The sequence below is a fragment of the Prionailurus bengalensis genome, chromosome D1, assembly GCF_016509475.1.
Source record: "Prionailurus bengalensis isolate Pbe53 chromosome D1, Fcat_Pben_1.1_paternal_pri, whole genome shotgun sequence".
Lineage (NCBI taxonomy): Eukaryota > Metazoa > Chordata > Mammalia > Carnivora > Felidae > Prionailurus > Prionailurus bengalensis.
In genome coordinates, this window is record NC_057346.1 from 59,521,020 (window position 1) to 59,548,630 (window position 27,611).

The 27,611-nt window shown below is 46.9% G+C and overlaps 1 protein-coding gene across 2 annotated transcripts in view; it reads left to right on the forward strand.

Annotated features, from left to right (window-relative positions):
• The window catches only part of CLPB (caseinolytic mitochondrial matrix peptidase chaperone subunit B), a 143,196-nt gene that overhangs the window by 96,264 nt on the left and 19,321 nt on the right, over window positions 1-27,611 (forward strand). For both annotated transcript variants that reach the window (XM_043580326.1, XM_043580327.1), the window contains 2 exons: window positions 9,035-9,132; window positions 21,754-21,868. In XM_043580326.1, the coding sequence (XP_043436261.1) occupies window positions 9,035-9,132; window positions 21,754-21,868 (213 nt within the window). The remainder of the gene's footprint in view (window positions 1-9,034; window positions 9,133-21,753; window positions 21,869-27,611) is intronic.

The window sequence follows — 27,611 nt, forward strand, 5'->3', positions numbered from 1 at the left end:
TGGCATATCTCTGCTTGTGATCTTTTATTAGGTTTGTTTTTTTAGTAATCTCTATACCCAACGCGAGGCTTGAACTCAAACTCTGATATCAAGAGTCACATGTTCTTCTAACTGAACCAGCCAGGTGCCCAGCCCTTTCCTATTTTGATCCCTCTTCCCAGAACCATCTCTACTTTGTTTCTCTTCTGAAACCCATGACTTCCCACTTATCTCCATTACTTTTCATCTCGTTTGTTTCAGCTCTTAATGTCAACCATCCACCAGGTGCATCTCGTGCTCTTCCCAACCCTAATCTGTTGTCTGCAGATTCAACGAGCAGACCATGCCTTGATATTTGTGTCAAGGATAAATGTACTAAACAGGACCAAGCCTCTTTGCTGCCTCTCGAAACTTCCTTCCAGGTTACTTATGATCTATTAGTGGCTCCATTCCCCTTGGGTCTGGTTAGTCCACCAGTCACTATTAACTCTCCATACTGTACTGGCACCCAGCCCACAATTCTCCATCATGTTCTCAGGTTGTCCTCAGATACCCCAGCAAATCTCTGATGAAGTCCACATTTTCCCTGGCTGCACCTGATTGAGCAAATAGATAACCCTGATGAAGAAAGGAAATGAGGTTAGTCTGGCATGACTTGGTTTCCGTGAACCCATCGTGATGCCTGGCGATCATCACCATTTCCTTTTCTAGGCATTCACAGAGCATCCCTTTTGTAATACATCTGATTCTGGAGATTCTTTTCACTTTTATGTGAAAAGTGTATGATCAGATAAGTGCTCTAGGCGTTCAAAGGAGGAGGTGGTCTACATAGGCTAGAGTGGTCTGGGAAAGCTTTGGGATAGGGGAAATGGATCTGGGCTCACCACTGAAGAAAGCAGTGACAGCTCTGTGTAGTCCAGTCCTCTGGTCAGTTGGAATTGAAATCCTGGGGTGTGGGACCCAAGACTGGGCAGGTGGAAAGAGCCCTGGACTGGAAGGCCAGCTCCCACTCTCCCACTCACAGTCTCCATGACCACCTTGGGCTCCAACCTTCTGTTACCCAGGCTTCTCCAGTCTTTTTTTCCTTTGTGCTTACTCAGTGCAACACCTCTGCTCTTCTCCAGCTGGTGCCATGGTTTCCCATCTCCCCAGTTACACAGTATGTGCTCCCTTGTAGTGAGGGGAAGGAAGTCGTCATCCTCATCCCCTTGTCTGCCTTCACCACACTGCGTTGTCACTGTTTCTGTCTCTGTTTGTGTCCCATCAGTCTTGGTTCTGCCCAAAGGCAAGAACTGCTCTGATTCTGTGTGCCCAGCACCTCGCCCAGCATCAGTACTCAGTGGGTTTTAATGGAATGGCTGGATTCAGCCATGAAGCAGTAGCTCTCTGTTCCATGAACTTTAGAAATCCCCCTCTTTGAAGGTAAGGGATCCCACCTGTCTAGGTCCACTGGGGAGTTAGGACTGGTAGATGACCTTCTGGGGGGTCAATTAATGTGAATCACTGTTCATCTGGTCCCCAGATGGGGCAGCCCTGAATGAGAGGAAAAGGAACCCCATTTTGTACCCTTTCCATAAAGCTGTCTATCCCAAGCCTACTTCTAGAAACCCCCCTATATCTTGGTTTTGGAGCCTCTGAGCACACTGGAAGGGAAGAAGAGCGATGATTTTTTTTCCTCTTTTTGAGTCATCAGGTCTTTAGAAGGTAGCACCATGTGGTGGAAAACCAGACCTGGCTTCTTCAAACACAACAACAAAAAAACTTATTATGGAAGATTGCAAACACATACAAAAATACAGTCATAAATCTCTGCTTTAAATTCCATCTTTACTATTTGTCTGCTGGGTGACCATGGGCAAATTATTTCAGCTCTCTGAGCCCGTATTCTCTGAATATTTGTATGATGAATAATTCAGACACTGTATACAAAGGCCTTACACACAACAAATGTTAGCTTGTCTCTTTTCATCCTGCTCTTCTGCCAGACTCAGTTAAATCATCTAGAAAATGGGAAAAATAATACCTCTTCTACTTTCTTCAAATTGTTGTTAAGAATGAAATACATGGAAGGAGTCAGCACAGGGTATGGCATGTAGTGAGTGCTCAGTAAAGATTGTTGGTTAGAGGGGAGGCGTATCTATAGGTGCACATGTATGTGTGTGTACATATCTTGAGAATGCTCAGTGGTATGGCTTATGGAAACAGCTCAAGATTAGATGTCAGGAACTGGGGCTCTTTCTGGTTCCACTCAGCTTCCTGCAGCATTTTGGACAGGTCTCTTCTCTCTCACCTTCAGCCTCAGTGAATGGAGAAGAATTGGTTTGTCTCTGACCTGAGGAGCTACATACATACTAGCTGTGAGGATGAAACAGGGATGGGCTGCCAGGAAAGGGAGGGAGTTGAGAGGACAACAAGAGCCAGCAGACAGATGGGGAGAGCATGGATAGCTAGAGGGTGGTGGAGGCTTCCCAGAGAAGGAACCTTGAAGAAGGGGTAAGATCTAGATGGTCAGGGAGGCAAGGAGTGAAGTTCCAGGCAAGAAGAATGGCGCAAGCAACACTGTGGAGACAGGGAAGGTGTGCGGCTTCTTTGAGGTCGTTATTCTGTCTCTCTGGGAATGCTTCCTTGATGGGGAGCACACAACCAAAAAGATTTCGCTGCACCCTGACAGATACCTCTAATTATGGGAATGATTTCCCTTATATTTAGCAAAAAAAAATTTTTTTTAATTTTTTAAAATATTTGTTTAGTTTTGAGAGACAGAGACTGAGAGAGGCAGAGTATGAATGGGGGAAGGGCAGAGAGAGAGGGAAACAGAATCAGAAGCAGGCTCCAGGCTCTGAGCTGTCAGCACAGAGCCCGATGTGGGGCTCAAACTCATGAGCCATGAGATCATGACCTGAGCTGAAGTCAGACGTTCAACCGACTGAGCCACCCAGGCACCCCAGTTCCGCAAAAAAACTTCCAATTGGAGATAGTAAACAGACTGTTGAAATAGTGAAAATCAGGATGAAGGTGGTACAGGAGCTCGCAGTAAAAATGGGAGAGTGAATATAAACGTTATTACAAAGAACAACGTACAGTCTTTTTTTCCCAATCATTTTCGAGCTTTTTATTTTACTCAGTCCAAACAAAACCCCTAGAGGTGGGCAAGGCAGCAGTCATTACCACCAGAGAAGTGAAGCAGGTGCCCTCGATCACACAGCCAGGGAGAGGTAACCCCTACTCCTGCAAGCTCCCCCACCCAGTGCTCTTTTAAAGGACTGGGAACCAGCTGCCTGTAGGGGAAGGGGTGAGTCATGGAAACTGCAGTGGTGGTAGACCTGGATCACTAGAAGGCCAGTCTGGCTGAGAGAACTGTAAGGGGCGGTGGGGAGTGTGTGAGCATGCTGATATTATCGATAATATAGCCTAACACATTTGTATAGGGCAGTTACTCTGTGTGTGTGTGTGTGTGTGTGTGTGTGTGTGTGTGTGTGTGTTTAAGCCCTCTTATCCTAGCATTATCTTCTTTGATATTCACAGAGGTAGGCAGAGGGCCAAGACTGGTAGTGACAAGGGAGGAGGCCTCCTCCCCCACCCTAACTTTAGTCCTCTCCCAGGGAAGGGCATGTGAGCCTCTCTCTAACCACTTTGTCCCCACTTCCCGCCCACAGAGCCCAGAAAGTGTTGGGACTTGACATGATATAATTTTCTAGAGAGGTGTTTGGGACCAGAAAAGAGACTAGGAGCTTTGGCCTACAGGTGTCAGCAACATGGGGCATGCACTTGCTGTCAGAGGGCTCTTCTGAGGCAAGAAGAACAGCCATGTTTTGTGTGGCCTCAGAAGATAATCCTTGGGAAGAAGTCCATTTATTTGGTAAATTTTAGTGAAAGCTATTCTGTGCCAGGCCCTGTGCTGGCTCGCAGTGGGTCAGACATAGTCCCTGACTTCTAGGAGCCCTCAGTCTTGGATGCAGACAGAATGTTTAACTGCAGAGTGATCGGTAAGACAGAGCAGAGGGCCTGTGGGAGCACAAATGATGGTACCAAACCTGGGGTGGGAAGGAAACCAGGAAGGTTTCTTAGAGAAGCCTGAACCGGTCTTTAAAGATGAACAAGTATTTGCAGGAAGACCAAGGTGGGAGTGGGGATGGAGGGACAGGTTGGGGTTTGTAGGAAAAGGATCTGCCCTCAGTTTAGTGGGGGGAACCCTGTGGAGGGCCATGAGCATGAGGCTAGGTTCTGAACACATTCAGGGGAGTCAGGGTGACCACCTGTTTCTGATGTAGTAGGAGGGGTGTCTCTTTGTAGGGAATTAGAAGAGCTCACTACTAAGGTGTTTTTCCACTCAAAATCTATGATTTTGTCAAACCAAAGGCACTGTGCCAGTGGGCTCCCTGGGTCTTGGTGGGCCAGCCTTCTCTTCTGCCGGCACCATTTCCACTGCTTTACATGGTGAGACCCAAGCCAGCCACTGGTACCAACCAGGACCAGCCCGTACCCCACCCCACCCCCCTTCTCTCGTGGCCTATTGACAGATCCTCCAGAATCTGAAGGAATTCAAGACAAATGGTTAAGGGGATGGAGTTAATAAAATTTGAAAAATTGAGGCCTGTCACTCCACTAAACTTTTTTCAATACCACTGACAGAAACATATTTCCCCAATGAGTGACCTTCCACAGCTGTAGCGGGCAGGCGCAGCCGCAGCAGTGCTGCCAGGAAGCCAGTCTGCTATTTATCAAATATTATAAGCTGGGACACACTAATCTGGAGCAGGGAGAGGAGGGGAGGGGTCCTGCACTATACTGCCTGGGGTGCTCCAGGTGTTGGCCCCAGCCCCAGACAGCCAGTGGGAGGTGACGGATGGCCTGCGATTAGCACTCCCCACCTCCATTCGGCCCTCTCACTTGCTCCCAGAGGCCTGACCCTCTAGACCAGCTGCTCGGCCCGGAGGGGCCCTGGGTGGGAGACAAGGGGAGGTCAGGCCAGGGCACGGGCCATCCTGATGCCCCTGGAGAGGGCAGGCGGGTGAGACCCAATGTGGTTATTTATTGGAGTATAATGGTTTGTGGCCGTTGGTCGTGGAGGTGAAATCGATCAGTTGTAGAAGTCAGGTTCTATCAATTATTACAGCAATTAGTCAAGTCAGAGCATCAGTGCAAGGGTGCGGGGGCTGAGGGACTAATATTAGATGGACATTTTCCATGATGCCCCCACCTCAGCCTTCCTAAAGTGGGAGCAGAAGTGCTGCCCTGAGGCTCCAGAACCTTGGGGAACCTGGCTGGCTTCCCCCCTCAGGAGTAGCTGGGGTGGGGCCTTCTGGGCTAGAGATAGGCTCAGCACTGTTTTAAAAGGCATCCTTGTGCTGGCTGCCCAGGTGCAGAGATGTCCTACCTGTCCCCATCCCATCCTTTATGAGAAGTGACACGACTCCTACTAGAAATTACTCAGTGGCCAATGTTTATGGCACACATTTTTCATTCTGTAAGCAAATATAGATCACTGACAGCACTTGTTTGATGCAACTAATCTCACCCTATGTTCTTTCTCCCATTGTCTTCCTCTCTTACCTTCTCTTACTCTCCCCCCCTCCCCTTTTCTTCCTGTTTCTCTTCTCTTCTACTCTTGGTCCTCTTTTCTTTCCCTTCTATAGGTCTCTGATTCCCCCTTTATTCTTTTCTTTCCCTTCTATAGGTCCCTGATTCCCCTTTTACTCCAGTCCATATCTAGTGACAGAGCTCCCCTTGAGGCTGCCTAAGAAAGGAGACCTTTCCACTCTGCTAAACTATAGCTCCCTTTCAGCTCTAGCTATGGTCCCGGAAATAGGGGTGGTGGGGCGGGCAGTTGCCATCTGCCACTGGCCCTTGGCCCTTGTGGAGCCCCTCAGTGTTGAGCACCAGAGAGAACAGGAGTGGGCTGGGAAAGCCAGACCATGTGAGCAGGCCCCTTGGCACTCCATTCCTTCCTGGGCCCCCACAGTACTGTCTGTCCCTCCTTCAGCCCAAGTTGTAGTTGTATGGTCGTCTTCCATCCCCATTAGCTTCTGGAAAGCGGAAATTGTTCCTTTACGCAGACTCTAGATAACAGCTAGTCTTAAAGACAGGAAGAGGAGCCTGCAGAAGAAATGGTCACAGAGGTGTGAGGAAAACCTGAAAAAGTGGTTTTATAGAACTCAAAAGAGTGGCCAAGGTATGAGTTGCTATAGAGTGGTCAAAAAATACAAAAAAGAAGACTGTTCACTGGCTTTGTCAATCCCCGTCATCCTACATACAGAGCCCTGCTGATACAAAGCACCCAGTCACTGCCAATAGAATTGAAAGAGTGAGGTTCCAGCTGAGCCCCTAAAGACCCACCTACTAGTTAGGAAGAACACAGACACCCTCCTTACCAGGGAGCTGGCACTTTATCCTATAAGTAGTGAAAAGCCAGGGAAGGATATTTCAGCAGGAGTATGTTTTGGCTGCCCTTTTGGGAGTGTAGAGAATTGGAGTTGAGAAAACCTGGCCATGGGTTTGACTCCTGGTCCGAGCAAATAATTAGCTTTGTAACCTTGGGCTATGATTTCACTTTTCTGAGCTCTAGTTTTCATGTCTATAGCATGGGGATTTTAATTCCTACCTCTCAATAGTGGTTGTAAGGATTAAGTGATGTAATGTACATGAAGTACAGAGCACAGTGTCTGGTACATAGTAAGTGCTCAGTAAATACCTATTATTACCACCACTCCTAGATATATAACCAAGAGACATGAAAACACATCCACGCGAAGACTTGTGCACATACTTTCATAGCAGCATTATTCATAATAGCCAAGGGGGAAACAGCCCAAATGTCTATCAACTGATGAATGGCTAAACAAAATGTGGCCTATGCACAGAATGGAGTTTTATTCATCCATGAAAAGGAATGCTGCATTTCTGCTTTCATGTTGTAGCATGAATGACACTACAACATGGATGAACCTTGAAAACATGCCAAATGAAAGAAGCCAGACAGAAAAGGCCATATACTGTATGTTTCAATTTATATGAAATGTCAAGTATAGGCAAATCTATAGGAACAGAAAGTATAGGTTAGGGTGTCTGTGATAATGGCTATGGGCTTTCTTTTTGAGATTATGAAAATGATCTGAAATTAGTGGTGATGGTTGTATTACCCTGTAAGTATATTAGAAACCACTGAATTATACACTTTAAAAGGTTGAATTTTATGGTATATGAATTCTATCTCAGTAAAAATTATATATATTAATATTTTATATCAAATTCCTATTAGAAAATAGGAATCATGTATAAAAGTATTAATTTTTCTCGTTGATAATAAGTGTCCCTGCCCTAGATCATACTTCTTGCTCTCTCCTCCACTCCCTTCTCCTCCCACACCTCTTCCCCTGCAGCCCAGGCAGACAGCCACATGTAAATGCTTAATAAAGCTTACAGTTGTTGGTTGATAAATTTATAGACCTTTAAGAAGCAGAGAGCTTCAGTAGGAATAGTTTTAGATCATGGAACAAATGTTCCACAGCCTAGGATTAAGAAATGCTGAGTTTTGGGGCACCTGGGTGGCTCAGTTGGTTAAATATTCCACTTCAGCTCAGGTCATGATCTCACTGTTCATGGGTTCAAGCCCCGCGTTGGGCTCTGTGCTGACAGCTCAGAGCCTGGAGCCTGCTTCAGATTCTGTGTCTCCCCCTCTCGCTGCCCCTCCCCGACTCTCACTCTCTCTCAAAAATAAATAAATGTTAAAAAATTTAAAAAGAAAAAAGAAGAAATGCTGAGTTTTTATAGTCCATCAGTAAACAGTAGCGGGACACACGCCTTGAGCCAGGCCCCATGCTGATGTGCATTGGCCTGCATATTTAGTGTTTCCAACCAACCCATTAGATCCTTCTGGCAGGGACTGTGTCTTAACCCTTCTTTACTTCCCGACAACACTTCCTTAGCAAGAAAGAAGATCGAGGAATATTCCATTTAACACATAGTTCTTGAGTATCTGCTGTGTCCAAGGCACAGCTTTCTTAGGTTTCGGTCTCCCTGCTTCGAGAGAAGTGCCTTTGGGGCAGGCCAGATCTGATTCTTTTGTGTCTCAAGCCCCACACATTCAAAGTTTGACAAATTGAATGGAATGGACAGTGTTTGAAGAGGAGAGTGAGGGTTCAGACCTGGGCTTTGAGAAGGAGACTCTAATAATGTGGGGGTCAGAGGAGCCTTTCTTCCATATCTGCCAAGGCTTTGCACCAAGTAGACACTTTATACAGGCTTGTGAGCTGCCAGAACTTAAAAGAGAAACAAGGTAGATGCATGGACCCCAGCAAGCCCCTTCTTTTTATCATACTTCAGGTTCTTTGTCCTCCAAGCACAGGAACTGATACAGAAAGAAATGCCTGCCCACATGCACATAGTCACCAACAGTTGGAATTGGTAAGGGCATCAAACCTTGGGGCTAGCATAGCCAGGTTCCTGGTAATGCCCACTCCCTTCCAGAGGACTCAGCTAACTCTAGTAAGCAAGAAATACCAGAGGTAAAAGACATTAAAGAAGAGAGAGGAGTGGAGAACAGAAAGAAGGGGGCTGTTTCACCTTTTTTCAGAAAGTCTGTGCTTTAGAAAGGAACCCTATTATATGGTTTTATTAATGAATATTCATGTGTATGCAGATGAGTTTGTTAATGACTAATGCATTGGCATTAGGATATGTTTATGTCTTTGGTATATTTTTTAGCATATTCAGCTGTGTGTGTTTGTTTTCTGTGTGTGTGTATAGAGTACACCTGTGCGTACATAACACATGTATGTGTGGGTAGTGGTAGTAGTGTGGGTAGTATGTTTCTGCACATATGTGCATGTGCATGTAGGAACGCCAGTACCCTGACCTCTGTGTCAGAATTAAGAACTCTCCTGTCAGAGCAGCTTGATGTTTGTCACACCATTCTACAATCTCTTAGGGTTTTGTTGCTCTCTATTTCCATGGGAATTCCTTACTTTGAAATCAGGGCCCAAGTCACCTTTGAGGGAAGGCTGAAGCCCCAATGATCACTCATAGAGTCTTTAACTACTTTTCTTCTTCCTGCCAGGAGCCAACCCCCTTCAGAGGAATGAAATGGGACACACACCTTTGGATTATGCCCGAGAAGGGGAGGTGATGAAGCTTCTAAGGACTTCGGAGGCAAAGGTAAATTTCGGAGAAAGGAGAGGGCCTATGGGTACTCCATGCTGCATTTAATCGTTTGCTCATTAAATGATGTCTGGCTCCACACCAAAGGCCACTTCTCCTTAGGTGATTATTGTCTGTTTTAATACAAATCCAGGGGGAGCCTGGGTGGCTCAGTTGTTAAGCATCTGACTTTGACTCAGATCATGATCTCATAGTTCATGAGCTCGAGTCCCACATAGGGTTAGCTTGAGCCCCACTTCGGGTGAGCTCGTGCCCTGCTTCGGGTGAGCTTGAGCTCTACTCCAGGTGAGCACGAGCCCTGCTTTGGGTAAAACACAAGCCCCGCTTTGGGTGAGCCCCACATCTCTCTCTCTCTTTGGGTGAGCCCCCCTTCTCTCTCTCTCTCACCTTCTCTCCCTCTGTTCCTCCTGTGATTCTCTCTCTCTTGCCTCTCGCTCACTTGCACTCTCTCTCTAAAAAAAAATACACACACACACACATATGTATCTATATATACATACACATAATGTGTATATAAACACATACATAAATCTAGTCCCCAGTCTTAATAAAAATAGGAAGCTACCCTTATCATGACCAGGCAGAGGCCTGGGCCACTTCTGGGTTCTGAGGACTAATCTTCAAATTCAGTTTTTGAGCTAATAGACCTTCTAGCTCCTTTTCATAGGACCGGGATAGTTAGACAAAATCTTTAGCCCAAGTACTGTTTCTTCACTCGTTATGTATTCTATAACCTCAGCAAGTAATCCTTTCCCATCATCCCTCCTTTCAGAACCATTCCCTGACCCTTCCCCTCCACACACAGTCCAGAGAGCCTGGTATAGTCTGAGCCAAAAAAATCTCCATCTTAATTTGATCTTCTCAACCAAACTTTTGAGCTCCCTAAATACAGGCAGCTTTCTGCTCTTCCCAGCCACTGAGCTATCAGTCAGGAACTACTTGGCAGAGTCCAGGCATTAGAATCACAAATCTCAGAGCTGCCAGGGACCTCAGAAATTGTCAAGTCCAGTGGTAAGAAATTTTACCAAAGCCTAAACAATTAAGTCAGAGGAAATTAAGGAGAAGTGGACCAGAGTTGCACCCAACTGGCCTAGCCCTTCTCTCCTGAGCAGCCTCAGGGGAGGCTCTGCTGTGAACACACGTTTTAAATCTCTGAAGCCTAAATCAATGGACTCGTTTTACTCCTGGGGAAACTAGAGCTGAGGGATGTGACATGACTTTGGTCCCAGAGTGAGTTAGTGTCAAACCTAAGCTAATAGACTTGAATACAAGGTCAGGTGATAGGTTCCGTGGTAGGACTGGAACTGGAAGACTTGGTTGCTGACTCTCATTCTTGTGTTCTGTCCAGGATCATGGAGTCTCTATTGGCATATTGGCTGATGTACCTTGAGATGATTCAGTGTGACAGGTCCCACCTAGTGGCAGATATTCTCTGTGTCTTGAGTAAGAGCACTTAGGTCATTGGACTGAAACAGACAAGATACGGGTTGTGATCCCAACTCTACCACTCACTAACTGGGTGATGTTGGGCTAGCACTTGCTTTCACTGAAGCTCAATTTACCTCTGTGAAATGAAGACATTGGACAGAATGGTTTCTAAGGTTCTATTCTGTATACAATTGTCTACATGTCAGGATAAACCAGATTATGTTGTAATAACCCAGAATTTCAGTGGTGTAAAGCAATAAACATTTATTTTTGGCCTCATGCAGCCTATCCATCATGGGTCAACAGTGGGGGCTCTGTTCATCAAAGGCCTGTAGAGACCAGACTGGCATTGCAGCCACCCTCTGGGATGTTGGCAGGTTGCTTGCCAGAGGGAGAAGAATGCTCTGGAGGGTCTTGCATATGCAGTTAAATGCCCAGTCTGGAAGTAGACCCTTCCACTCACAGCTCACTGGACAGAACTAATCCCTGTTCCCACCCAATCACAAGGGACCAAGGAGAGTAATCCTACCATGTGCCTACAAGGGGGAGACTGGAAATGTCTGGCAGCCAGAATTAACCATATAGTTTGTTTCCCTGGGAGCCTTAGTAACTACCCTGCAGTAGTTTCCTCCAGAGGAGAAGAGGTAGGAAGGGAGATGGGCTTTCACAGCACATCCTGAGGGGTGCTTGGGACCAGCAAGAGTGAAAATTCCTAGAGAGCAAGTAATTCCCTCCTCTCTGTTCAGATTTTCCATCCCTAGGAATATCCCTAGAGGTAGAGTCAGTTTGCCCAGGTGCCTTAAAGATATCCCTAAACATGTTTCACATAACCTTGGACTGCACTCCCGTCATCCCTCAGGTGCAATAGCTGTCCCATGAGACCATGCCCTAGACTTGGCCAAGAGAACCCATGGTGTGTCAGATGGTCTGACATAGGGCAAGTCTCTTAGTGCCAGCATAGGTGGAGGGGTTAGAGCTGCTGTGGGATCCTTAACAAAATTCGGCTGCTTAAGAAGTGGCCTGATGTTGGCCATGTTAGTACAAGGCTAGTGTCCCGAGTAAATAAATGGTGGTTGTGTTCCTCTGTTCCAGTCAGACCCTTCTGGACCACAGAGGGCAATCGGAGACACTACCTTCTGAGTAGACATGGAGCTCTTAGAATCTGTGCAGAGTAGGGCAGCTAAGGGGAAAGAGGAACTATGCCAGAGAAAAAGCCAAAGGCAGTGGGGACATCAGGCCCAGAAAGGAGAGACCACATATAGACACAGGAATAGCTGTGAGTGAAGGGGGGGGGGGGGGGAGATTCATTCAGTGGCAGAGCTGGGACAGAGCCAGGCTCGGTGGCAGCTATCGGGAGGAGCTCCCTAACAGAGCTGTCACACAGTGCACGGGGCTGCCTTTAGAGGCTGGAAAACCACGTAGAGACTGCTTGGGGTTCTGTAACCTCTCCATGGAAGACTATTTCTCTGTTGTCACCTCTCTGTACTTTATGTTTTCATCTGGTCTGAAATGTCCCAACTGTCCACTGAGCATCTCTCCTTGATTGCTGTACAGTCCTGTCACCCCTCAGTTCTCCTTGGGTATTAGCATTGTCTTTCAGTTGCTTAGCATCTACTTTGTCACCCATTCTTCTCTGATTTTTTTTTTTCCTCTAAGCTGCAAAAAAACACTACCTCTTCAAAATCATGAGGCAGAGCTTCATGGGAAGAACACTGCTATAGACCTGGTTCTGTCCCACTTTGCCAATAAGTAAGCAGTAGCTGATCCTCTCTGAGTTCAGGCCTTACGTCTATAACCTAATGACTCAGGCCTGGAGGGTGCTGAGGCTCCAGCCTGAGACCTCATCTCCTGGCTCTTTGTCTAGACATGGGTGACTGCCACTCCGATCTTATCTTACTCTCCTTCTATGCACCCAGCATCCTCCTGCTTCTCAGCCCAGCCTTCTCCACTCTGTAGTCAAATATGTGTTCGTTATGGAAAATGTGTAAGTATAAAAGTCATATGTGTCATTATAGAATATTTGGAAAGTAAATTGAAGAGAATTAAATAATTTAGTACATGTTTATGAATGTCTGTGTGCCAAGCTCTGGGCTAGGTAAGAAGAAGACAGGTGGGTGAAACACTCAAAGAGCTTACCGTCTGATGAAGAGACAGGCAAGTGAACCATGAAAGTGAACCAGGGAAGCCCAGGGACTGTGGGAATCCAGAGGTGGCTTCGAATCCTACCCGGGGAGATCAAGGCAGTCTCACTGGAGAACAGGGCAACTGAGCTGAATTTCAATGAACATTTTAGCCCTACTATCGATATGTGATCACTGTTAATATTTTTAATTATTTATAATAATAGTAGGTATTATTAAGTGCATCTTTTATCAAGTGCATCTAGGTACTATGCCAGGTGCTTTCTCTGCATTTTTTATAACCCTCTAACAAATCCTTGAAGCAGCTCTTATTACCCCTGTTTTATAGATGGGAAAACTGAAGCTGAAAGAAAGAAAGCAGATACTTAACAGAAAATCAAGTTGTTAAAAGTAACTATTGGGGTATGAATCAGAGGATTTACTTTCATGATACTATATTTCCCTTTTCTGAACCTTACCTATATATATGTATATAGATGGCCTTTTTTTTTTTTAACCTGGTTGATAGCCTACGGTACATACAGGGGTCTTAAACTTGCAGCCATGTTTTATTTTAACAATCCAAGAATTTATTAAAAATGTGACCCCGTAAGGGTTGGGGGTGTGGATTCCTCCCAGCTCGCTATTATATTTTGTGCTAGTCTAACAGACATTTATATTTCCTACCTGGCCCTGAAGGTGTTTGAGTTATGATCCTAGTCCCATATTTGGAATTTGCTTTTTTTTTTTTCACTTAATATTATTTCTTGTTTTTTAAGTTTAATTATTATTATTATTATTTCTTTTTAGTAATCTCCATACCCCAGCATAGGGCTTGAACTCGCAACCCTGAGATCAGGAGTCACATGCTCCTCTGACTGTGCCAGCCAGGTGCCCTGCTTAATATGATTTCTTGAAAATTTTCCCATTTTCAAGTTATCCATAAGCCTAATTTTTAATTTCATTCTGCCTTTTAAAATGTGTCACGTATTTAAGAATCTCTGTCACTTTTTTTTTTAAGTTTATTTCTTTATTTTGAGAGAGAGAGAGAGAGAGAGTGAGCAGAGGAGGAGCAGAGAGAGAGGAGAGAATCCCAAGCAGGCTCTGTGCTGACAGCATTGGCTTGGACCATGAGATCATGATCTGAGCCAAAATCAAGAGTCAGATGCTTAACCAACTAAGCCACCCATGCACCCCAAAGAATCTCTGTCACCTTTAGTAGCCTACATGATTTTCTCCTTGCTGCCGGTTTGCTCAGTTTCTCTGCTTTCTCTGTGCAGAAGCTTCCTTGGGCCCCCTAAGAAGATTCAGAGGTGGATGAACCCCAGCCCCTGTCCTCTGAGCTGGCCATCTGGAAATGGAGGATGGGAGAGAGGCAGGCACCCTTGGTTCTGATACCTACAGACTGATTTGTATGTTAGGAGGGGTCCACAGAGAGTTTGTGGGGGCTCCAAGAAAGCATGGATCACCTTCAGGCAGAATGAGCAGGGCAGGCTTCATAGAGAAGGTAGTTGTGATCTCACTTTGAAGGATTTCGTTACATGGAGAGTTTAATACTTAAAGCTTAGACCATTTTCATGTTTTAACTAAGAGACGAAGGAGAGAGGTAGAAATATATCTCTGTGCACACGATGGCAGATAAAACAAAAATATGGGGAGCTAGTCCATGATGAATATTCAGCTGAGGGGGACGTGCTGGTGCCAGCCCGCATCTCCACTCCCGGATCCTCGTTCCGCCGAGACTCACGAGGAATTTATTGCTCATTTTAATCACACCCAGAGAATGAATTGGCAGGAATATTAGGCAGATAGGCCTATCATATATATTTTATTTGCATATCCCAGTGACAGAATCACAAGCACATTTCCTGTATCCATATTTTTTCATTTGCTTCAGGGATAGCTGGGGATGCAGTGCTCCCCTGGGCCCGCATTCTGGGCTGTAAACCTGGGTGCTGAGGAAAGCCCTCTTGGAGACAAGGGGTGAGGTACACAGGAGAGTAAGAGGGTTATCTTGCTCCTGTCATAGGGTGAAGTGATACCCTTTCCCCACTTTGCCCAGCCTGCTCCCTGCTGCATCTCATTTCAAGTGCCAATGTGCCCCATGCCTGGCCCTGTGCTTGGCCTTACGGGGATGACAGCACCATCTGACCTTCATTGCAGCTTTACAGTGGGCCAGACACGGAGCTATGTGCTTTATGAGGACAAGCTTTTGCTTTCTCTTTTCTTTGTTTTTAACTTTTAAATAAGTTTTTATTGCAATATACTTGTATAAGGTGCATATATCTTAATTATATAGCTCTCTGTATTTTCACAAGCTAAACACAGCTGATCAAGAAACAGACCATTATAGACATTCAGAAACCTACCTTATACTTCCAGTCACTGCCCATCCCCCAGGGGTAAGCATTACCCTGATTTATTTTAATTTTATTTTTACATAATTTCAAAAATAGTGCGATGAATTCTGTAAATTCTTCACCCACATTACCAATTGTTAACATTTTATCACATTTGCTTTATTATATATATATATATATAGAGAGAGAGAGAGAGAGAGAGGTAATTCTTTCTGAACTGTTTAAGGGTAAGTTACACACGTGATGCCCCTTTATCCCTAAATACTTGTATTTCCTAAAAGGACAATTTCTTACCTCAGTACGGTCCTCAAAAGCAAGGCATTAATATTGATATTAACTAATCTGTCAATGTTATTCACACTTCACCAGTTTGTCCCAATGACTATCTTTACAAGAAAAGAAAATTCTGGATCCCAAATTGGATTTAGTTTCATATCTCTTTAGTAGTCTCCGTTAATCTAGAATGGTTCCTCAGTCTTTCCTTGTCTTTCATGACCTTGACATTTAATGGGTTCAAGCTGGGTATTTTGTAAAATGTCCTTCAGTTTGGGTTTGTCTGATGTTTCCTTATGATTACATTTAGATTACACATTTCTGGCAAGAACACCTTCTGGTGTTTATTTCAATAAAATCATTAGGTAGCCCCATGCTAAAAGTAGGAATAGGAGATTAGTGTTTTAAGTCTCATCTCCCTAAATAGACTGTGAACTCCCTGGGGCAGGAAACAGGTCTTTTGTTATCTCCAGGGTGTAAAGTGCAAGCTCTAGAGCCAGACTGCAAAGGTTAGCATTCTATCTCTATTACTTGCTACTGGTAGACCCATGCTTTAATGTACTTCATCTCTGTGCAGAGGAGGAAGAGATACACTGAACTTCTTATGGCTGGGAGGATTAGAACAGCTGGTTTCCAGTCAGATGAGACTCAGCAATTGATGCTAACACTAGTGAGTGAGAGTTTGAGGAGTAACAGGATTATTTACATAGGCTCAGATCCTCACCCCACAGGATACTTATTAATTACAAAGGGGAAAATGGTAGTGGAAAAACATGGCACAGACCACCTCAACCCAGTGATCAAAGTCAACATCACCAGTTATAAAATAATCAACATCCTGTGCCTCCTGATATGATGCACTAAGAACACAACTCATCTTCTCACTTGAGCCAGTCCTCTTAACCTTCTCTCACCAGTCTTTGAATCAACCCAGCTATTTGCACAGTGACATGATCTGATTTACATATTGAAACATCACTCTGGCAGCAAGGAGGATGGGCTGGAAGAGAAGACAATAATCCAGGATGCTGACATAATGGTCACTGAGTGTAATGGAAGTGACACCTGCTATGTGCCCTAACTTTCTCTACAGGGATGTATACTTTATGAGCTAGTTCAAGAGATTTTCAAGTCCCTTGGGTCCCTCTCTCTTCCTCCAGGCCTCTTTGGTGGCCCTCCTGGGCTCCTCTTACCATCATTCCCCCACTCAGCGTTCTTTCCATCATCCCCTGACCCTAGTCTCATCTGTTGCTCCCTGTCCTTTTGGTGACTTTCTTACCAAGTCCTTTCTGTCATTGCAGCTTCAGAGCATGGGAGAAGCCCCGAGATGCGAATTGGGGTCAGCGTCAGGAACATGGGGCATATCTGAGTATATCTGAGAGCAGCCTAAGTGGGCTCTGTGACCCTGACCTCCCATGAGAGGTAAATGGTAGCTTGGCCTTTCTTCTGTTCCCTCCTCCATACCTATTGCATGCTTGCCCAGGGTCTCATTCTGTCTACTCACCACTCCCACCTTCACCTCAGCTGCCCTTTCAGTGAACACATTGCCACTTTCATTGTCAGACCTGTTCCTTGAGGGATACCCAATAATAGGGTTGCCTGACATACCCCTTCTCCCTGTAACCCTCCCCCAAAGAACCACTCATCCCAGCTACCCACTGTTGAGGGCGTGCAGCTAGGCTTCACCCCAGCCTCCCAGCCCTTTCCTGTAAATGCACTCACAGCCAGGAGGGGTGCCATATTAAATCAAGAATGATAGAAACCAGTGGCCACGATTATCCGCCAAGATGCAGCATGGGGAGCTGGTTGCTGCCGGCTCCAGGTGAGGACTTCTGAAGCTAATTGCATGTGGCTTTTATTAAGAAGATGATCACTCCCCCACTTCTGCTCTTGTGGGTGGTTTCTTCCTAGTGCTCTCAGCCCAGTGTCCTCTCCTTCTGCAGGCTGGGTCACCTGCCCTATCTTCTCCTCTAGTGGAACTGTGTCAAAGCAGGGCCTCGACCTCAGTCCCTATAGGCTTCCTCTCCATTTCCTCAAAAAGCCGGAAACAGTAGTAGCCTACATTTATGGAGCCCTTACCAAGTGCCTTCTCCCATCTTTCTCTCCTTCCCCAAAGAGAATATATCCAGACCAAATATTTTCCTTTCCTATGTTCTTTCACAAGCCTGGGCTCATAGCTGATGCCTCAAAAAGCCATTCATTCAGGGGTGCCTGGCAAGCTCAGTTGGTGAGTATGATACTTGATCTCAGGGTTGTGAGTTTAAGCCCCATGTTGGATGTAGAGATTACTTACAAAATAAAATAAAATCTTCAAAAAAAAGGCCACTCTTTCATTCAACACATTTTTAAAAAAATACAAACTCTGTGCTAAGCATTAGGAAAAGACCATGAAGCAGTAAACTTTAACCTGGTTTAATCCCAGCATCCTATATATTTTTATCAAAAAGTCCGATTCATTTTCAGAAGTTTTTCTGAATAGATATTGAGAACTGGGGGAGAGGCTGGGGGAGAATCAGGATGTGTCCTGATTTAGGCCACAGGTTGGATCTTTCCCGGGACCATCTAGAAAGCTCCTGAGAAACCGGCCAGATCACAGTATAACCTTTTCCCTATACTCACCCCCATAAAAGCCAGGGACCCTTTACCCTTGCCCAAGAAAATAACAGGAATACTAAACTCATGACATCAGAGAAGAGTTATAGGAGTAGAAATGTTTCCCTGGAGAAGACTTAGGAAGACCACAGGGTCCTACCCAAACCAACAGAGTGGCAAGAAAAGTCATGTTGCCTGTGACAAATGAAAAAGATATGTTCTGTGAGGCCCCACACATCAATGCATGGAAAGCACCTAGAGGCTGAATTTCTAACAGATAAGGAAAACTGGCAGGCAGAGATGAGCTGCCTTGTGCAGTTGGAGGTATCCCCAGAACCTCGCTGGTGTTGAGACTGTATCCTACAGACCTAGGCTTCCTAAGGAGGGAGCCTCAAGAGCCATTTTTGGGGTAGTGGGGCATCTAAGTGGACTAGGCTCCTAGCTTCTGCTTGAGCCAGAGCAACTCTTCATCTGTGGAGCCCATACAGGTTAAATTAGTTAAAAGGGTTCCTGTGTCCCCATCCCACCTCCAAGAAAGCACTGGGTTAAATAGTTATCAAAATGCAGTGAAGGAGAGAAATAACGTTTATCAAAGGCCTTCCAAGGGCCAGCTACTGTGTTCTCTGCTTAAGTCTCTCACACTACCACTTCTGCTATACATTTGCTATGTGCCAGAGACTCTGCCGAGTTCTTTGTGTATGTTATCTCACCTGATTCTCCCCAGCATCCCACCAGGACCCTGGAAGGTGGGTGTGAGTCACCGTCTCCGTATTAGAGATGAGGAAATGAAAATTCCGGGAGTTGAATGAACTTCCCCAAGGTCAGCTAGCTAGTAAGTGGATGAGGTGAAGTTTGAATTCAGGTCTTCATGGAACAGAGCTGCTTATTTCTGCCACACAGCTTGCCCCACTATGAGCCAGAAGAGGAGACAAACTTCAGGTGGGGACAACTGTAACAATTAAAGACACTGTTTTTAGAGGGCAGTGCCTTTGTATGGTTCCCGGCACTCAGCCCCTGCTCCACAACCAGTAGTAACCTCATTCAGTTGGCAACATGTATTGACTCCTTCTGTGAGCCAGGCCCTTGCTATGTGATGGAGCTGTTGAGATGAATAAGACATGGTTTTTGTCACCAAGGACCTCATGGTTGAGTAAGGAGAGACAAACAGGCAGTTAAATAAGTGCTTTGGAGGTCCCAGGGGCAGGCATGAAGCCTTACGATAGGGTCCTTAGACAATGTGGTATTTAGGTTGAGATCAGGCACTTGTAGGTGGGAATGCAGAAGACTTTTGTGGTGAGGGAGCGGTGTGACCAAGGGCTCAGAGGCAGGAATACTCTGAGACCCATCACTAGGAGAAGGAAGGGAAGCAGACTCAACAAACCCTGGCAGTCAGCTTCCATTGCCTCAAGCTGCTTTTGTGACCTGCCTGACTACAAGCCAGCAAGGCCACTAGCCAATGCAGCACCAGGCAGTATGTGTACATGTCACCATCAGAGCCTTCCAGCCCAGTGGACCTAAGTGCTGAGAGGGGCTGGGTGGGCAGGGAGGAGGAGGAGGCAGATATATGGTGGAGTCGTCAGAGCCAGGTGATGTATGTGGCGCCTGAGGGAGCTGCACAGTGACACTCTGGATTCCAACCGGCAAGCGTCGCTCCACTGGGATTGGCGCCGAATTATTGCTCCATATGAAACCCAGGACTGATGGGAGCTTTCAGTTACAGACTGATAGCAACAGCCAAAATTGGATTGTTTGCTATTTATTTTTTTTAACTTCTGTCAAGGTCACTACTGTAACAGGAAAACACTGCCCAAGCAGCAGGTATTTTTCATCCACTCTGCCTGCAAGAGCAATCTGTAGCCACAACTTTTGTGACAGGGCCTTTCCTTGGCAGCTTTCTTTCTAGAAAGCTGTCAGTGTTACAGGGTCTTAGGGGAAAGGAGCCTCCTGAAGATCCATGTCTCTCTGTCCCAGTCCAAGACCTGCTCCCTTCCACCATCCACCCTGCTCCATGCGCACTTTATCATCCCACCTGCGCACTCACCCTCCCTGCCTGGCCCCCAGATAGCCCTCCATTTGCTGCCTGGCCCAGTACTCCAGCTTCAAGCCTCCAGTCACCCAGAAGCCTCCCCAGAATGTTCTGGGCTTTGTGTATCCTTCCTTCTCTGGACTTCTGTGCCACCCTGTTTGGCTGTCAATTCTTTCCTCTTATCTATCATCAAATTCACTTTTGCAAACATTCACCAGCTGCCTCCGCTGTGTCAGGACTCATGCAGGGAGTAAAAGACAGCGCTTGCCCTCAGGCGGCTCATAAATAGATTTAGAGGACAGAGTCACAAACATGCAACAAATTTGTTTTCAATAGTGGGAGGTTTTTGTTTGTTTGTTTTTTAGAGATGGGTGTAGGCTAGAAATAGGCACACATGCTTTGGAGGGAAATGATCAGTACTGCCTGAGAAATATTTGTGCACAGGCCCTGCCTCACCTTCCTCCCAACTTAGAGCTCCCTGAGGACAAGGCCTGGCTCTCCTCTCTTCCCTGCAGTGTGATCATATTCAGGCTTCCTCCTTCTGCCTTCCCTGAAGTGGACCAAGCCCAGGGCCAGACACATACCAGGCACTCAGCAGTGACTAGAACCCTCTGGGTTCTAGTCCTCCTCTCCACCCTGCCTTTTCCATCATGGCATGCACAGGACAAAACAGACAGCAATTAGTGAATAATCGTGTTTAATTGAAATGCAGTATCATGGAAGTGGAGGGTGTTCATAGCTCTGGTTTAAAAACCAAAAGGGGGGCGCCTGGGTGGCTCAGTCGGTTAAGCGTCCGACTTCAGCTCAGGTCATGATCTCACAGTCCATGAGTTCGAGCCCCGTGTCGGGCTCTGGGCTGACGGCTCAGAGCCTGGAGCCTGCTTCGGATTCTGTGTCTCCCTCTCTCTCTGACCCTCCCCCGTTCATGCTCTGTCTCTCTCTGTCTCAAAAATAAATAAACGTTAAAAAAAATTTTTTTAAAAATAAAAACCAAAAGGTTTTTGGGGTACCTGGCTGCCTCAGTCAGTGGAGCATGTGACCATTGATCTCCGGGTCATGAGTTCAAGCCCCACATTGGATGGAGAGCTTACTTTTAAAAAAATGAAAAACAGGGCACCTGGGTGGCTCAGTCAGTTAAGCGTCTGACTCTTGATTTCGATTCAGGTCATGATCTCATGGTTCATGGCTTTGAGCCCTGCTTCGGGCTCTGTGCTGACAGCATGGAGCCTGCTTGGGATTCTTGGTCTCCCTCTCTCTCTCTGCCCCTCCCCCACTCACACTCTCACTCAAAAACAAACATTAAAAAAAAAGTAAAACCAGAAAAGTTTTCAAGAGGGTAAGTGGAAAGGGAAATAACCTATTTTTATTAAGCACTTAAAACTGAATGCCAGCCATGATGTTAGGCACATTATGTATATCATCATATTTAATCCCCAATTTACAGATGAGAAAACTGAGGGGGAGTAACTTGCTCCAGATGATAAGCACATCTTATAAGTGATAAAGCTAGGATTCAAACTCAGGTCTTCTGTCAGACTCCGGAGTCAAGGGTTACTTTACTAGCAGTACTTATTTTACTAGCAAGATGAGCCAGGACTCCTGAGCAGTGGCCAACTAAAGTAAGGAGAATGAGGTGAGGACTAGGACAAGGGGACAGTGGGAAGGACTGGGCCAGCCTCCAATGACCAGGAGCCAGAGTGTGCATTAGGGCCCCTGGAGACCCAGAACTGTGTTTTTTACCCCTGAGTTACAGGGTAGAATGAAACTGGGATCCTGTTGGGCCCTGTGCTCCTGAGCCACCTGCCCTCTCTCCCCACAGTACCAGGAGAAGCAGCGGAAGCGTGAGGCCGAGGAGCGGCGCCGCTTTCCCCTGGAGCAACGGCTGAAAGAGCACATCATTGGCCAGGAGAATGCTATCGCCACAGTGGGTGCTGGTGAGTATCAAGATGCCAGCCGGTGCCAGAAAAGGGCTGGGGAGCTCATGGTCTGCTGCAGTGAGGTGTGCATCCTGCTGTCACCATACCAGGCAGAAGTGACTAACATTACAACTTAACATTTGTTGTGTACTTTCTGTGTGCCAGGCATTGTGATAAGCTCTTCATGTATGTTGTCATTTAGTCCTTACAGCAACCCGGTTAGGGTAAATCCCCATTTTACAGATGAGGAAGCGGAGATACAGAGCACTCATAATAATTGCTCAAGGCTGCTTTGCTATACTCTGACTCAAACCTTGATCTGGTCCACTGTCCCCACCCCTAACTTTTCAGGTAGGCAGACTAAGACCCAGAGAGGAGTAGGAACTTGTCCATCACTTGTAATGTGGCAGCTGAGTCAGAACTAGAACTTCTGTCTTTTGTCTCCCAGCCTGGGACTCTGCCACTTTTCAGTGTTTTTTGTCAGCATCTGGTTCAGTTTTAGGAGAAATACCCTGAACAAGCCTTAAGCGCTTTCTTCTTGACCCTAGAAGCTCTTAGGTCCCATACTGGGAGCCGGAATGCTCTCTGGTATAACCCCTACTCTGATGGCCCTTCTGCCCATGCAGACCCCACTAGAGAGAATTATAAAACTAGGGTTCTGCTCAAGATAGTGGTCTCACTTCTCTTCTCTGACTCAGGTGCATGATGACTCTCTGAAGCTGTCCTCAGGCAGATGAGGCAAGGGCAGAGTAACCCACACCTGGCTTAAACGAGCAGGCAGTGGTTCTCAAAGCATGGTCTCTGGACCAGCAGCATCAATATCCTCTAGGACCTTGTTAGAATTGCAGATCTCAGACCTCACCCCAAACCTATGGAATCAGAAACTCTGGGGTGGGGCCCAGCAAACTTTTAACAAGCTGTGTAGGCAATTCTGATGCTCAGCTCGTGTTTAAAAACCTCTGCGCTATGGTGTCAGGACATTCTATTCATGTTGCTTACCCCTTCTCTCCAAGCATCTGGCCCCACCAGATGTGATCCAGCAACTACCAAAGACAGCACCTGATAAAGGCTTAGTGATAAAAGAAGACATCAGGCTGTATTGTGATGCCCCTCTGGGACATTCTGGAGCAGCATATCAGCCCTAGGATACCAATTAGAGGAGTAATTGAAAAATGAAGGCAGCCACCCCTGCAACACAGCCCAGCCTGGTCTCCATCATCCTCACACACCAGTGGGACTCATGTGGCAGTCATGAGTCCCTCATCAGCGGATAAAAGGAGCCCACGGACCAGAACTGCCTCACCAGCTAGAAGTCAGGAGGCTGCCTAGAGGCATACACAGGAGCCAAGGAAAGCTTTTTGAACACACAGGCCCCACTACTCAGGCCCAAGCCACACCAGGCTGCCCTTTAGGATCTGGATACAGACATCCACTCTCAGCCACCACCTTACAGGTGGCGACACCTTACTTCTTTGCCAAGGCTGTGGCTGAGGTGGAGGGAAGGGAAGCCCTGGGAGTTCCTGAGGGCTGAAGAGAGGAGTTGCCCATGGAAAAGGCATTACCTGCACAGAGAGCTAAGAAAGCAGTCTCCTGTCCACCTGGGCCGCCACTGCAGCTGCCATCATAGTGTTTTCCCTCTGCTCCTTACAGAGCCCTTTCCCAGCAGGCTGTCTCCTCCTCTCTGACCTCTTGCTTCTCCCCAGCTTCTCAAGCCCCATAAGATGTGATGCTCCAAGAAGTTGGAGGGAGGGGAGAGGAGGACATGGGAAGGAGAGATTTAGACCAACGTGGGCTAAAATAGCAGGTCTGCACTCTTTAGCTGTGCAACTCCAGCTAAACACATGGCTTGTTTGAGCATCAGCTTTCTCATCTGTGAACTGGGGAGCCAAATCCAGGACTGACTGACTATAAAGTACATGCTCTTTCCAGTCCCTGTCGTCAAGGTGTTTACCAGCTAGAGTGGGGCACTATGTTCTTTAAATTAGGCCCACAGTTGTTTCCTTCAAGCCGAGACTGATCCTTAGTCTCAGCCCCAGGCTGGCCTCTTCCTCTGATCCTACACCAACCTCTGATGCACCACCCACTTTGTCTCTCCTTGTTGTTGGCCCATAGCCGGAGTAAATGATTCAGTTGCCCACTTCCGAAGGGCTGTCAGAATGCCTGCCCTGAGAGCTTCCCTCTACCCAAAACTCTATTCTGTTACCCAGACTTTGCCTCGGATTGGGAGGGTCCTACACCTTGTCCTGTGTTATGTAGGTTGACCCTGCTGTGGCTTCAGTGACCCTTGAAAAGACAGACAGGTATTGGGGCCTGAGCTGTGGGCTTGTGTATCTCCTCCATTTGTATGGTGATAACTGTATGCCCGCCTAGCTGAGAAGCCTGTGGCTGGTCATCACACTGATAAAGATCTGATAATGTTCACCTACCAACCCAGGTGAAGCATGAGGTACTCTCTGGGCCAGAATTTGTGGCAGGCAAGCAGCAGCCAGTGCTTCAAGATCTCCAGACTGAAGCAAGTATAGGAGACAGACGCACATCCAGAGGGGTAGGCCAGGCCTCTCTGGATCCTCTAGGCTAGCGTCAGATATATGCTAGGGACTGGCTGGGTGGAGCCTGGCACCCCAGGGGTACCATGAGGATGGGCAGCCAGAGAAGTGCCGCAGAATGAATTGATTTGATAAATGGCCATTTATTACCCACACGAATTGGCTGAAACCAATTTCGGTCACATCAACCCCTGGTAAGTGCTGGGATATTGATTTGTGCAAAGTAATACAGTGAATTTATCAGTGTGATCCCCAGCTGCAGGGCTTCTAGCAAGGCTGGCGCACAGTTACCGCCTTACAAATGGAGGAGATAAAGCACCAACCCCATAGCTTAGGCCCCCATGGCCTCTCTGGTCTTCTAGGGTCACTGGAGCCAAAGCAAGGCCAGCCTACATACCACAAGCCAGAGCCTTGGCATTGAAAGTGAGGCTCTCCTTACAGAACCCAGAGCTACTGTTGGTCATGGGAGGGGGAGGATGCCTACCCTGTTGAGCAGACCTCCTGGGATCTCAGAGACTCTACATCCCACCGTTCTCAGAAAAGCAACGAGCTGTCTATTCAGCACATTCAGGACTAGACTCCACTGCTTCCTCCAACTTGTCCACATCCTGTGCTCCTGTCTCAGTAAAGGCACCACTATTCACTTATCTCCTAAAATAAAAACTTAGATTATTCTTTGCCCCTCCTCCCTCTCCCTCACCCCTAACAGCCCATCAAATATCAGGTTCTAGCATTTGCCTCTTTTTTTTTTTTTTTTTTTTTTCAACGTTTATTTATTTTTGGGACAGAGAGAGACAGAGCATGAACGGGGGAGGGGCAGAGAGAGAGGGAGACACAGAATCGGAAACAGGCTCCAGGCTCTGAGCCATCAGCCCAGAGCCTGACGCGGGGCTCGAACTCACGGACCGCGAGATCGTGACCTGGCTGAAGTCGGACGCTTAACCGACTGCGCCACCCAGGCGCCCCTAGCATTTGCCTCTTAAACGGGTCTCAAAACTTACCCTCTCCCCTCCATTCCCAATACCACTGTCCTTGCTCAGGACCTCAGGATCTCCCATTTGAACCATATAGTGACCTCCTCCCTGGTCGCCCTGTCTCCTTTCCTTCCCCTATAACCACTTCTCCTACCCAGCTGGAGTGAGCTTTGTAAAATGTAAAAACTTCCCTGTTTAAAATCTTTGAGTGGCTCTTGCTGCCCTGACCAGTATACAAGGCCCACCCCTGCAGCTGCCCCACCTTCCTCTACCATGCCTCCCCCAACCCAGCTCTGCATTACATACACCAGCTGCTTCTGCTTTCTGCATTTGTTGATGCTGCCCTCTCTGCTTGGAATTCCTTTTCTTCTGGCCCTTTCCCCAACCTAGCCCAGCCCTGCCTATCTCCCACATTCTGGCTGGTTTTTACTTAGCCTAACTCAGTTCAAAAGTAATAGACTGTAGACTCCTGAAAGCAGAGATCATGCCTCAGTCGTTTTTGTTTTCGCAGTTCCTGGCACAGCTTTGAAGTAGATGTGTAGTGCAGTTTGTTGAATTAGTTTGGTTGGGCACCATGTCTGTCTCATGCTCTGAGGAGAGAAGAGAAGCTGTAAGCCTGCCCTCTAGTAGCTCACAAGCATACTAGGAACAAGAGTATATTGATAGTTAATAACAACACACATACGACTTGACCTTTGGCCCCTTGGGTGGATAGGCCATTCCCCAGCTCTGCTCTGGGTCAGCCTGCACACCTGGAAGCTTCCCTGCAGCTCCCTCTGACCAGGGGCTCATCCTCAACACCCATTGCTCTGTTCCCACTTGACTCTCCCTCAGGAGACCTCTGCCAGCTTAAATGCTCTACCATGCTGGGGTCTGGCCCGAATTCAGAATCTCACCATTGGCTGCGTGGCACACGGTGGACTGTCTCGTGCTTCACTTCTCTTTTTGACAGTCCAAAAACGTAATCACCCAAGCCCACCCTATACCTTTCTGGACCCCTCTTGGGGTCCTGTTTCTGAGCTGAGAAATATAATCAGGCCATCCCTGAGTCATGGTGTGGCAATGATTAATTTAGAAAACTGCTTGCAGTCCCACCTTCACGTCATACCACTTCACATGTTCTCGTTTTCTGGACCACCCTGGTCTGCTGAGATACTCAAGACCCAGGCTATCTCCAGGAAGCCTTCCTTAGCCCTCCACCTGGACAGAGGGCCCATTCTTGGGGCTTCCCACGGACATCTTTTATCAGTGCACTTAACAAAGGGCATCTATTTGATGTCTCCCTCCAAAGGTCAGGAACTACCTCTCCTTCAGCTTTTTCCCCAAGGTTGGGCACACAGGTGTATAAAAGATTGCTGAACTCAAGTGAATTAAGCCTGAGCCCATCTTCACACTTAGCCTCTCCTCAACACAGATTCTCAACCCGTCCTCTTTCTGGAAGGGTGATCCTTCTAGTGATTCCTACCCCAGTACACCCACGAGCGGGGGTTGGGGGGTTTCGCAAAAGCCAGTCTTTGCATTTTTTATGTGTTAACCACTCAGTAGCAATTGTTTGCCTTCAGAAACACTAATCCTTAGAGACTAAGAAAAGAACCGTTCTCAGGCACCTGGTTGGCTCAGTCGGTCAGGTGTCCAACTTCGTCTCAGGTCATGATCTTCCAGTTTGTGAGTTCAAGCCCTGTGTCGAGCTCTGTGCTGACAGCTTGGAGCCTGGAGCCTGCTTCGGATTCTGTGTCTCCCTCTCTCTCTGCCTCTCCCCTGCTCGCACTGTGTTTCTCTCTTGTTCTCTCTCTCTCAAAAATAAAAATAAGCATTAAACATTAAAAAAAAAAAAAAGGAGAGAACTGTATTCTCATCACCCTCTCAGCCTGAGGCTCCAATCAGTATCCACTCATCCAGCAAGTACTTCTTGAGCACTTGCTGTGCTCCTTGAACCTATAAGGTATAGACAGGAGATTGCTAATAGATGTGCAGGTGACTCAACCACAGGAGTCCCTCTTAAGGACTCGTTCCCATAGGAGATGCCACAAGCATGGGACAAACGTGTTCCAGGTTAGGCTAAAAAAACCTCCCACACTAGATCACTAGAACTGATCAGGAAGGAGGAGTCAGCCCACCCAGACTGCCCCAGAACCTTGAGCCGGACAGAGGCAGCTGTCTCCTGTTGTTTTAGTTTGGCATACGATGGTTCTTTCTGTCTGGAATGTTCCATCATACCCCTACTGCCTGGCAGTCCCCTCT